At 38.7% G+C, this 13060-nt stretch overlaps 1 protein-coding gene across 2 annotated transcripts in view; it reads right to left on the bottom strand.

The window, feature by feature from the left end:
- CCDC88A (coiled-coil domain containing 88A) overlaps positions 1-12791 on the bottom strand; it is a 105314-nt gene extending 92523 nt beyond the window's left edge. The window contains exons 1-2 of one of the 2 annotated variants that reach the window (XM_006083327.3): positions 12411-12791; positions 12215-12315 (exon numbers count right to left, since the gene is read on the bottom strand). In XM_006083327.3, the coding sequence (XP_006083389.1) occupies positions 12215-12315; positions 12411-12485 (176 nt within the window). In that variant the 5' untranslated portion in view covers positions 12486-12791. The remainder of the gene's footprint in view (positions 1-12214; positions 12316-12410) is intronic. The other variant, XM_014447194.2, reaches the window with a different exon arrangement.
- Positions 12792-13060: the final 269 nt, after the last annotated feature.

Raw genomic sequence — 13060 nt, 5'->3', positions numbered from 1 at the left:
TTTGCAAACGTGGAAACAGTTCATTTGCAAAGATTTTAAACAAGGAGTTGGAAAAAATTAAGTTAGCGGTCAATTATGAGAAAACTCAACACTCTTTTCTCTGAACATTCAAATTAACTGAGATTTTACTATGATTTACCTTTTTAAACCAGTTTTAACAAAACAAAACAAAAATGGGTTGAAGTATTGCCTCTGTTGGTCATCCTCCACAACTTTGGACTAGGACTCAATACCTAAAACTAAACCATCTTCATTGGTCCTTTACCACCCAGGCAAAGGAAACAGTCAGGCTCTGTGTCGTTATTGTCAATAATGATGTGAAGTTCAATTTTTTTTTTCTAGCCATCACTAGGAAAGTATTCACACTAAAAAACTTTCTAAAAAACTACTGAGATATTCCCAGAGTTTGATTTTAATACAAGGATTATGCTAAAATAAAAAGTTACAATTAACATTACTATTAAACTTTTTTATTAGCTATTTATTTTCCAGTTTCTATTTTAATTCAAAATACTAATTTCTATCTCTAGTGGTAATCAAGAGATTATAGCTACATAAAGAATAAGAAAGTAAATTCCTTCTCTACTTTAGTTATTTTTCACTCTATTCCATTTTATCAACCCATTAGCATCGTCACCACTCACCACTCAGAATTGCAACCTCCAAAAATATCAAATTCTAAAAATCCCCTGACCTCAAACTATTCCACCCCTTCATCCTTACTGTTTTCCTTCATCTTTACTACAACCTCTGCTGACTCCAACTTTCCTCCTCTAATGCTCACACTCTGTTCATTTCAACTATGAACCTGAGAATATCCCACCTCATATCTATCTACATATCAATCCCCAATTCTGAATAAACTCTACAAGATATCTTTGTCAGTTTCTGAGCAGCTAAGCATTACTGAATAAGTTATTCAAACCATGCTAATTGGCTCCACTACAAATGTGTGGTTTCCAAGTCTCAAGTCATCAACCCGGCATGACAATACTTGTATTCATCTATAACTGACTCCTTTTGTGATTCTTCCCAGCAGCTTTGTGTAATTTTTCCACTTTCCTTAAACCTCCAACCTTTTAATGTTGCTGTTTCCTAGGAACTGTCATTGGCCCTCTTCTACATTTTTCCCCTAACATCCATGTCCTTAGTTTCTGTTACAAACTAAAAAGCTAATTCCCATATCTCTATCTCTATTCTAGTTTCTCCCTGAGTACCAGACCTGTTTCCACCTACCCACAAAAGGTATTTCTCACTGTTCACCAAACAATCCAAAATAAACTCAGAACTTATTTTCTACACTTCCCCTCCCCTCAACTTTTCAGTCACCTGTAATGTCTTACAAAAGGCAATGCCCATCTACTCTCCACCCAAGTAAAAAACTTGGTAATAACCCTAGACTCATCCCTCTCATTCTCCAAATCAAACTGGTGACCACGTCCCACCACTGCAGTGTTATCTCTCTTACATATCACTAATACATCAATTCTGTTATTTCTGTTCTGACCCTCATCAGCACCAACATCAATCCTTCTAAAATGCAAACACCTTGTTTCAGTTCTATCTATGATTTACATAACCCATATTACTGTTTTCCAAGCTAGAGTAAGGCAGTGATGGCTTTTAAGGAAAGAACATTATCAAAAATCTGTGAGGAACTGTCCGTGGGCCCAGTCTGAGAAAGCAGCCTAAGAAACTAGTCTTAGTATATGAAAAACACTTTCAAATATAAATTACTGCTGCAAAAGAATTTTGTTATTACCTCTTGAAAAATAACTTACTGAAATGAAAACACAAAAACTAACATTTTTAAAGTACTCATGGACCCCCATGAATATCTGTGGGCCCAGTTTAAGAAACACTAGTTGTGATGGTTACTTTTATGTATAACTTGGCTGGACCATGGTGAATGTTCTATGAATGTGTTTTCTTAATAAGATTATCATTTAAATAAATGGATTTTGGGTAAAGTAGATTATCCTCCATAATGTGAATGGACCTCACCCAATCATTTGAAGGCCTTAATGGTACAGACCTGCTAACAAACTGCCTTTAGCTCAATATAATTCTTCCGAGTCTCCAGCCTGCTTGCCTACCCCATGAGATTTTGGACTAGCCAAGCCTTCATGAGCCAATTTCTTAACATCACACTACCTCCTCCTCGACCTCCCTTCTCTCTCCCCCTCTCCCTTCTTGTGTGTATATTTTCACACACACACAACACATCTTGTTGGTTGTGTTTCTCCAGCTAGAATGTGAACTAATTAATACATGTTTCCACACACACACAAAAATCTAATCTTTTAAACATGGTATCTACCTACATGGTATCTTCCACTCCCCACCTCTTCAAACGCATTTCCCAAGTGCAAAAAGTATACAGTCTCTGCTTTGGCCATACAAAATACCCTACAGTTCCCTGATTCAACCATTTTTATTTATATCTTCATGCTACTTTCTTAGCTTACAATGTCCTTCCCCCTACTCTCACTGTTTATGACTCTTATTCACCTGATTGCTCCTACTCAACTTTCATGTCCCAGTACAAATGTTCCCTCCTCAAAGGAGCTTTCCCTCCATGTAAACAATCACTTCTCTTTATGCCAACATGGATCAAGTCCATAATTGCGTCACATAGCACATATATCACACTGCCATTTGTTTACATGCTCAACCCCTTACTAGTGGGTAAAGACTACACCTTATTCAGCATCATATCCCCAGTACCTAGCAGATAGTTTGTCATAAATTAAGCCCGCAGAAACGATTTACTGAATAGATATTTGAATGAACCATCCCTTCATTCCTCTCACTGAATACTGTATTTAGATCCTGGCAAAAAGGTCTGTGCCCTGAGTCCCACTCTGGCCCTCCTCAGACCATGCCCCTCACCATTGGGCAAGGAGTCCAGGAAACTAGAGGATGTATCCATACATGCCCCCTTCTAGATGACACTGCAATTATCAGGGACCCTGGAAGTTCTTGCCCAAATATCTCTAACCTAATTTCAGCCTCGATTCCAGGTCTGTTCTAAGAATGGACTGTGCTACAGACGTGTACACCCTTGGACTGAGAAACAGTTGTTTGGAGGAGGGAGTACAAGAGCTTGGACTGCAATCATGCATGCAGGATGCCCACAGGCACGCACATTAAACATCTCTGTAGTGCCAGACAGGCCCAGGGACAATAGGAGGATGTAAAACTGTGAGCTTTTGAATTCTAAATTCCACAAATTAAAAATTTGAATCTTTCATTTTAAGTCATTATGAAGGTATATGTATCAAGATAAAAGACCAGAACATATTTGACAATTTGTTAGCCTGGTTTAGAACCTTTAAATATTTAGGCCTTTTGTGGCAAATACTTGCCCTGGGTCTCACCAATGTGCTTAAGAGTGGTACCAATCTGTTTCATAAATCTTAAAAGAAGATCAACTGGTGTTCTTCTGAAAGAGTATAGTTAAGAACTGGTCTTCCTTTCCATCTATCCTGTGAGGACCGCTTTCCCATAATTAATACATATTACAAAGAAAAATTTCATTTAAAAGTTTAAAAATACTCCCATATGTAGCAACTAGTTCAACTGTTCTTCTCTCTAGGTTCTCATCATTTTCTATAGTTTAACCGGGTATATGTCATACTAAGAAGCAGACATTCACTATAGATTGCTCTTGAAGACATCAATCTAATACAAGCCTATGGACAAAAATCTCACTATGTTGGACTTCATCAGGAAAGTTACTAGAAACCAAACTGAAGGAACTAAGTATTCTAATACCAGACAAAACCATGGACTATGACTTATTCTTACCTCACCTCAAGCAAGACATAACATAGGTGGAGAAAATATCCAATAAAGGTAATTAAGACAAGCAAGGGGACAGGGAAAAAAAAAGAGAGAAATAGAAGACAAACTAAAAAGTAAACCCTACAATATTAGAGAGTGTTTTCAAATTTTCAAAAATGAGTAAAATTACAAAATGTCTTCATTCATTCCTTTGACATTTACTAGAAACTTATGACATACACTAGAGGCCCGATGCACAAAATTCATGCAAGAGTAGGCCTTCCTTCCCCTGTCTGCCGGGACCAGCTTCCCTCTAGCGACTGGGACACAGGCTTCCATCCAGCCGCCAGCAGGCACCCGGGACCCGGCCTTCCCTCGCAGCCCCGGCTTCATCTGGAAGGTCGTCAGAAGGATGTCTGATCTAATTAGCATATTATGCTTTTATTATTATAGATAATCTATGCTAGGTGGTGGTGATATGCAACATAAAATCTCTAGCCTCTAAATGCTGTCTAGTAATCATATCACTTTAACAATTTAGTGAAGGTAGATACGGGATCATAGAGGAAAGAACAATTAACTCTCCCAAGGGACTTCACAGGGTGTTAAAGAACAAGTAGAGCCCTAGCCGGTTGCTCAGTGGTGAGAGCATAGGCCTGTGGGCTGAAGGTTGAGGGTTCAATTCCAATTAAGGGCATAAACCTTGATTACAGGCTCGATCCCCAGACCAGGTCGGGGCACATGTGGGAGGCAACCAATCGATGTGTCTCTCTCACATCAATGTTTCTTTCTCTGTCTCTCCCCGTCCCTTCCACTCTCTAAAAATCAATGGAAAAAGTATCACTGAGTGAGGATTAACAACAACAAAAAAGAATAGAAATAATTTGCAAGCCAAAAAAAATGGGGGGTCTTGGCCAAGTGGCTCAATTGGTTGGAGCATTGTCTGGAACACCGAAAGGTTGTGGGTTCGATTCTTGGTCAGGCGCATACAAGGAGGCAATAACTGATGTTTTTTTCTCTCATCAATGTTTCTCTCTTTCTCGCCCTCCCTCTCTCTTTTTTTCCCTCCCTCTTCCTTTCTTTCTAATATCAATAAACATATCCTTGGGTGAGCATTAAAAAAAAAAAAAAGGAGAGGTCAAGGGCAATCTAGAAAAAATTATTATTATAATAGAAATAAAACAATAAAGATATCAACAGCTAACATTTTTTGAACACTTGCTATATGCTAAGCACTATGCACAAATTATCCTATTGATTTCTCATAACCCTATGATTCTTTTTATCTGGTTTATAAAGGAGGAAATTGAATAGTTAAGTAACTTGATAAAGTTACATACAGCTATATAGAGGTGATGACAACAGAGATCATACAAAATTACACTGTGAATGATCATGACTTGTTTGAAGAAATATAAATAGGTAGGTATGGTAGAGCACAGGATGATACTAATGACAGTAACCAGCCCTGGGGATACCATGGTCAACAAAACAGAAAATAGATACTATCCCTCCCTTAGTACAGATTATGTCTACTCCAGGAAGGAAACATTATCCCCCATCTTAAAAATGAAACTAAGATTTGAAGATAATAAGTAAATTGTTTAAGACCACACACTAATAAGTAGCAGTGAGAAATGAACTCAAGTCTCTCTGACTCAAAGCCCAAATTCATTCCACTTTACCACATACCCTCTCTATTATTCATTCATACAACAGAAGTGAATCGAGAACCTACTGTATATTAAGCACTATGCTAGGAATAGAGAGATGAAAGAGATGCCCCTACCTTCCAGAAATTCACAAGTAGTCAACAGAGTCAAACATACCAAGAACTGCAATACAATGAGATAAATACTGTTACCAAAGTATATATAGCAGTGGTTCTCAACCTTCTGGCCCTTTAAATACAGTTCCTCATGTTGTGACCCAACCATAAAATTATTTTCGTTGCTACTTCATAACTGTAATGTTGCCACTGTTATGAATCGTAATGTAAATATCTGATATGCAGGATGGTCTTAGGCGACCCCTGTGAAAGGGTCGTTCGACCGCCAAAGGGGTCGCGACCCACAGGTTGAGAACCGCTGATATATAGGGTTTGACAGAAGCACAAGTTGGAGTACTAAGCTTAGGATGAACCAGGGAACAGCAGAGAAGCAGTGACGGTAAGTAAGCAGCAGTCAGTTAGGAAAGTAACAGTGAGGAGGTAGGAGAGTGTTCTGGGGACCGGAAGAATATCGAAAGGCACAGAGACCTATGAGAACACAGCTTATCTATAAATCTGCTTAATCGCAGGCTATGCACTGAGGAGTGGTACTATGCAAAGATAAAACTAGAGAAGTAGGCATCAGCCAGATCTCAAAGGAATCTGGAAGCTTATATAATGCTTACTCTAAAAGCAGAAGCTATTGAATCATCTTAAAGATAAGAGTGTTTTAGAAAGTTCATATGATCACAGATGAGAAGACAAGTTGAAGGGAGTACGCCCAAAGGTAAGAAGACCAGTTAAGAGGCTTCAGCATTAATCCAAGAGTCAGGGACACATCCGAGAAATATTTGGGAGGAAAGTCACAAAACTTGGTAATGAGATATCAACTCTGACTACATCATGAGTGTGTTTTTAAGGAAGCAACAAACAAAAACCAGAAGGCCCAATGAGAAAATCTCAGAGTGACCATGTCAAAATTCTGAGTCAATGCCATACTTGATAAGACAACCTATATATATTTTAGAAGTCATTTTAGTGTTATTATAGTCATAGAGATAGGTCAATCTACTTTTTTTTTCTTAAATCCTCACTCGAGAATATTTTTCCATTGATTTTCAGAGAGAGGGAAAGAGAGAGGGAAAAACAGAGAGAAATATCGATGTGAGAGAAACATATTGATTGGCTGCCTCCTGCACACGCCCCGACCAGGGCCCTGGCTGGGAAGAAGCCTGTAACCAAGGTACGTGCCCTTGACCGGAATCGAACCCAGGATCCTCTATCCACTGAGCCAAACCGGCCAGGGCAAAATATACTTTTTAAACATAAGCATTGATAGACCTAAGGAACATTTCTCAGTCAACTTCCTCTAAATGGTTACTTATAGCTACACTTTATGAAACTGCTTCTCAGGAAAAACAGAAGTTGGATGACCATGTGTCAGGGATTTAATTAAAAATGGTTTTCACAGCCCTAGCTGGATGGCTCAGTTGGTTGGAGTGTTGTCCCAGGCACCAAAAGGTTGCAGGTTCCATTCCCAGTCAGGGCACATACCTAGGTTGCAGGTTCAATCCCCAGTCAGGGTGCAGATAGGATTGATGTTTCTCTTTCACATAGCTCTTTCTCTCTCTCACCCTTCTCTCTCTCTAACATCAATTAAAAAAACATTAAAAGTTGTTTTCGTTGATCTCTTAACCCCTCACCAAAGGACTTGTATGCATGCATATGAGAATAACCAATGGTCACAGATAGTAGGGGGGGGAGGGCATGTGATGGGGGGCGGAGGGTGGCCAGGGAGAGGTCAATGGGGGAAAAAGGAGACTCATGTAATACTTTATGCAATAAAGAATTTAAATTTTTTTAAAAAGTTGTTTTCACAGTAGATGACTTTTAAAGTCCCTTCAAACTCAAGATCTAAAAGAAGAAAAGCCATAACCAGTATGTGGGAATCCACCTATTGTCTTCACTAGCAGAGAGGTGTGGACAAGGAACCTGGAAGGCTGGTGACCCTTGAAGCCCTGGCAAAGGTCAGGGCTGTGCACCCACTGTTAGTCCAGACAATGGTAGCTGAAGCAACTTCCCCATTTATTAATATGTAAATCCTTGCTGATGGGCTAGTCTGCCTGTTACTGGAAATTGCCTGCCTCAGGGCTATGGGTGTATCCCAAACCAATAAAAGGTTGGCGAGGCCTGAGCACCAGTGGAAGTCCTTCCCCTTGAGTTGGACTTGCCTGCCTGGCCCCCCAATATTTCCAAATTATCTCTTGTCTTGTATCTTTCATTTGTGTGCGGCCCCTCTTCTAGATCCTGAACCCTGAACCACGAGGGACGTGGGGGGGAAAACAAAAATATACAAATTTACACACCAGTATATCATATTTATTAAGTATTTTAATAGCTATCTAATGGGATTGAATCATAGAGTAATTCCAAATATTGTTTTGATACTAATAACAATTTTCTCAGTCCTTAAAACACTAACATATCCATATATCCAACTGCTTAGGTAATGTAAATAGCATACTTTGTGAACATTAAGATTATGAAATTAACTACTGTCACAAATTCCTTAAAAATTCATAGCAAGTAATATTCAAAATTGGTTACAGAACTGAATGACATCTCAAACAGAAAAACGATTATTTCTACTTCACTGTCACCGAGCCCTATGTATATAACTAGCACTGAGAAAAATTTTTTTCATTCCGTTTAAGTAGGAAAATGCCCTGCAGCATGCAGAAGAGCTGGCCCATCATTCCAGATCTCTAAATAGCTTCCTCTTCCCATTAGTTAAAGAGGACTGACACCATGTCACAAGCTCTTAAAGAGATTCTTTGATTCAAGGAGCTACTCAATGAAATCCCGATTCATCTCTGAATATAGTGAATCCCAAGTCAGTGAAAAGACTCCAAAATTATAAGGCAGTCAGTAAACTGGCATGAAAAAATCAACTGTTTACTTTCAGATTCTAGGTCCAAAATGGCAAATCTAGTCACTAAATTAATCAATATCCTTACTCTTAATTAACACTTTACATGAAAATAAAAGTCTACCATAAGGCTCCTGTAACAAAACTCTATGCCACATGTGAAAGCAGAAATACAAGAGTGGCAGGGCAAAAATGTAATTATCTATAATAATAAAAGCGTAATATACTTCCGGATGACCTTCCGGACGAAGCCGGGGCTTCGAGGGAAGCCTGGGTCCCGGGTGCCTCCTAGCGGCCGGAGCAAAGCCCGGGTGCCGGCCGGTGGCCGGAAGGAAGCCTGAGTCCCGGGTGCCTGCCAGCAGCCAGGGAAAGAAGGCCTACTCTTGCACGAATTTCATGCATCGGGCCTCTAGTAAGTATATAAACAGATTTCCACTTCTGGCCAAGATGGAATAACTGGAACCAAATTTACCTTCCTGCCTGAAACAACTGCAGGGAAAAAGAAAAAGACAAAATACAGAAAGCATTTTTTCAAGACAATGAACATTAGGCCACAAAAGACAGATTTCCGATAGATGGGAAACACACAAGATGACTAACAATTGCCCTAGCTTACTTTACTGCCTTGAAAGAACTTCTAGGCCACAGAACAGGGAGGGGAACCCAAGCAGAGCACAGTGGTCTCCCTGAGTTGAGGAGACATAATTTAGTCTGGAGATAGCAAGGTGATGATCATATACAAGGCAGAGTAGTTAAGAGAGAGCTGCACAACAGATCCAGAGATCTGCAGAGGGACCTCTCAAGTTTTCAGCTGAGTACTTATCAGTACGTATTTGAGTGAACTACGCACGGACAGTGAAAGAACCAGCAACAGAATTAGAAGGAACACCACCTAGAGCTCACACAAGACCAGGAATACTTCTTGTTCTCACAAGCTAGAGGACTATGCAGGGTTTTGCCTCAATAGTACAACAGTGGTACTGCCTAACACAACTTAAAAGCAAGATCTGAAAATATCAAACTGTTTCCAAGTTAACTGCATCCCAGAACAAAGCTCAAGAATATTTAATGGAATACAAAAATATCCAGCACCTAACAAGGTAAAATTCCAAATGCCTGGCATCCAATCAAAATTTACCAGGCATGCAAGAGCAAGAAAACACAATCCATAGTAAGAAAAAAATCTATCAAAACCAACCCAGAAATGACACAGATTGAATTGTAGACCTGCACATTCAGCCAGTTATACCTGAATTCTACTAGTATATGTTCAAGAAGCTGGAAAAAGACAGTGTATGAAAGCTATAGATGTGGAAGATATTTTTAAAAAGACTGTATTTCTAGAGATAAAACCATGTCTGAAATAAAAAATATGCTGGATGGGATTAACAGCACATTACACATTACAGAAAAAAGATTAATGAACTTGGAGACATAGCAAGATTATCCAACTGAAACAGAGAAGACTGGAAAAGGCGTGAATAGAACATCAGTGAGCATCAAGCAGCCTTGATATACATGTAATTGGATTTCCAAAAGGGAAAAAAGGGACAAAAATAAAGTGTGTGTGTGTGTGTATAAATAATGGTAAAAACTTTTCCAAATTTGATAAAAACTACAAACCCACACAGATCCAAGAAGCTCAATGAACTATAAGCACAAGAAACAAAGAAAAATAAAGATTCATTTACAAAGGACTCTTACAAATTCTATTAACCAAATGTCATGTAGAAATTACTTAGACAAAGGCTAACTTTTAGTTTAACTTACTGAGTACAGTTTGTGTTGATCTTATTTTAGCAAATTATTTTTAAAAAGCTAAAGCATACTTTTTTTTTCTTAATTTTCTTTTCCTTTAATTAATGTAGGTCATTCAGAACAGAATTAGGACACTGTAAAAACTTTTAAAGAAACTGAGAGGTGGAACTGAAAACAGAAGCAGATTTGAGGTTCTCCCTCAAAAACAACTTGGCAACCACTATTTTGGAACACCATTACTTTCAAAATATACATATATATTTTTAACTGTACTCAAAGTGGAAACAAGCTAACGTGTTTTTAGCATCTTTGCTAACTAGTTAGGACTCCAAAATAAACTAAATATTTTTTTGGAAAAAGAATCATTTAAATAAAAAATATTAAAGTGGAAAACTTAAGTAATGTATTTTCCTATTTTTGTAAACACACCTATTTTTTTAAGAGGTCAGCATACAAATTCAAATTTTTCTGTCTAAAAACAAGCCAAAAAGAAACAGGAGAACAAGTTCTAAGTATCTACTGTAATGGCTACCCTTCCTGTCATGTGTGTTCCCTAAAATAGAAGTCAATTTAATTAGTCTACCATTTTGCTTAGGAAATAGTGGGATATTTCAAAGACAAAAAATAGTTCCATAGGAGAGCCGCCAAAAGTATATTTACTAAACCTGAAAATAAGTAATGTCCACATGCTTTTTACCTTTCCTAAGAAAAATAATATATATATATATATATACACACATTTAGATAACATACATATTTCTTTGGGTGACTATACAAATAAAACACTTATGGAAAACATACTACTATGATACTTCCTGTAGGATCAACACGTACATTAAAAACAGCACACAAACTCTTTGAACACACAGACTGAGAAGTTACCACTGGAACAATTATTTATGGATGTGATTTGTACCCTCTTTTAAATAGAAAAATCTAAAAAAAAAAATTTTCCAATAAAATACAGAATTGATACCTTAGGTTATTAGTCTATTAATCGTAGACTTATTCTCTAGTAACATTTATTAATAATGCATGAGATTCTCACATAATAAAAGATTAGAATATTTTTAAATTAAAAGTTCCAAACTACTCTTGTAATCAGATTCTATTCAAGAGAAATAAGGCTAAATATTCATTATTTTGAGCAGAGCTGTAAAATTCAGTTTCATAACCTCCACTGATGTACACACAATACATGTATGCCACAATGATAAAACTGAAGTTTTTAGTTCACAGATCCAGCTACCAACATGATTTCAATATTCAATTCCCATCTCAAAAACTTTCCTACTTAATACAAACACAACATCATAAACATAAAAGACAAAGAAAGATATGCCTACCACATCATTACCTAGTTGTCATCAAGATTTCAGTTACCTGAATTTCAAAACTAGCTCTATTACCTTAAAGTGATCCCCCAAATATTAATCTAATAATTCACACAATAAATCATCTACTCAGATTTAGTAGCATTTAAATTATTTGCTATTTATTAAATTATTGGTGAGCAACAGTTCCTCACCAATCAGAACTATTGTTTGAAATTCTCTCTTCTGAAATCTGTTACTACTTCACTAGTTTCAAATTCTGAGACATTTATTTTTAAACACAAAGGTTAATAAGAAACATTTCTGCATCAATTGCACATAACTTCACAGTAAAGGCTCCCCCCACCCCCCCATAGGAAACTATTCTTATTCTTTCTCTCTTATTTTACCAAATTATCAGAGGGGCACAATGTGTTTGAATTTCAGCACTGAACACAATCAAGTGACAATACATGGTTTACGGAATGAAAAATTAAAGTTTCATCATTTTAATTTCTTGGTTGTGATAAATAGGCTGGGCCATGTAAGATCATCACCTCTTTCAAGGTCCAATTGTTAAGATGCCTGATTTTTTTTTCCTCGCCAAAGAATCAAATTAGGAGCTTAAAACATAACATCTCTAAAGTTCACAGCATGTAATTTTTCAAAGAAAAACAAGTTACCGAGAAAAGAAAAAAAAAAAAAAAGAAGAACACTTACATGTGGAGCATGACCTGGTTCAAGAACACCCCATCTACCAAAGCCACATATTCATCCAGGTTGGTCCCATTTCCTGCAGCCAGAGGTCCAAACGTTTTCACCTACAACAGAAGGATCATCACGACACGAATGCCCACCTCCATCTCTGCGGCCACAGAGAATGCAGCAAAAGGTACAATGAAGAACACCCACTTACCCAAGTGACCAGAGGGCTGGTCATGAACTGCTCCAGAAGGGGAGTAAAAATTTCGTTCTCCATTTTACAGCTCATGTATTTGAGAAGGAAAAAAAAAAAAAAAAAAAAAGGAACCACCACAGAAATACGCCTAGGGGAATCGGTCACTAAACGCTGAAGTAGAAATCAATGAAAGTCTATGCTGGCACGGGAAGGAAATCCCATCGTGGAGGGGAGAGAAACGCTCTCCCACCTCAAAAAACACCCCAGCGGGAAACGAGCCGAAATCCCGAGCAGCGGCTTCGACAGCAGCAGCCACGAGCCGCAGGCTGGCTGCAAATGTCTGTACCGGGCGAGGAGGGGCAGGGAAACGGCATCGGGAGGAGGAGGAGGAAGGGAAAGGGGGCTGGAGCCGCCAGACATAAGCCGTCAGCTGCCCGCTCCGCAGAGCCGATCGCGAAGCTGCCTCCAATGAATAACGCAACGCGGGCTAAACGGACCACCACGTCGGATGTCACCCGGAGGGTGCCGGGCGGGCTCGCCCTCCGCGCGCCGCTCCACACCTTCCACCCACCAGCGCGCACGGAGCTGCTGCGAACCGCGGCGCCTCCCCTGCCCGCATCCCCTCACCAACGACAGGGAGGGGCTCGCCCCTTCCTCCCCAGAAGACA

Source organism: Myotis lucifugus, unplaced genomic scaffold, assembly GCF_000147115.1.
Source record: "Myotis lucifugus unplaced genomic scaffold, Myoluc2.0 scaffold_6, whole genome shotgun sequence".
NCBI classification, from domain to species: domain Eukaryota; kingdom Metazoa; phylum Chordata; class Mammalia; order Chiroptera; family Vespertilionidae; genus Myotis; species Myotis lucifugus.
Note: the sequence above shows the minus strand (reverse complement) of the source record. Positions and strands in the feature narration are given on the sequence as shown.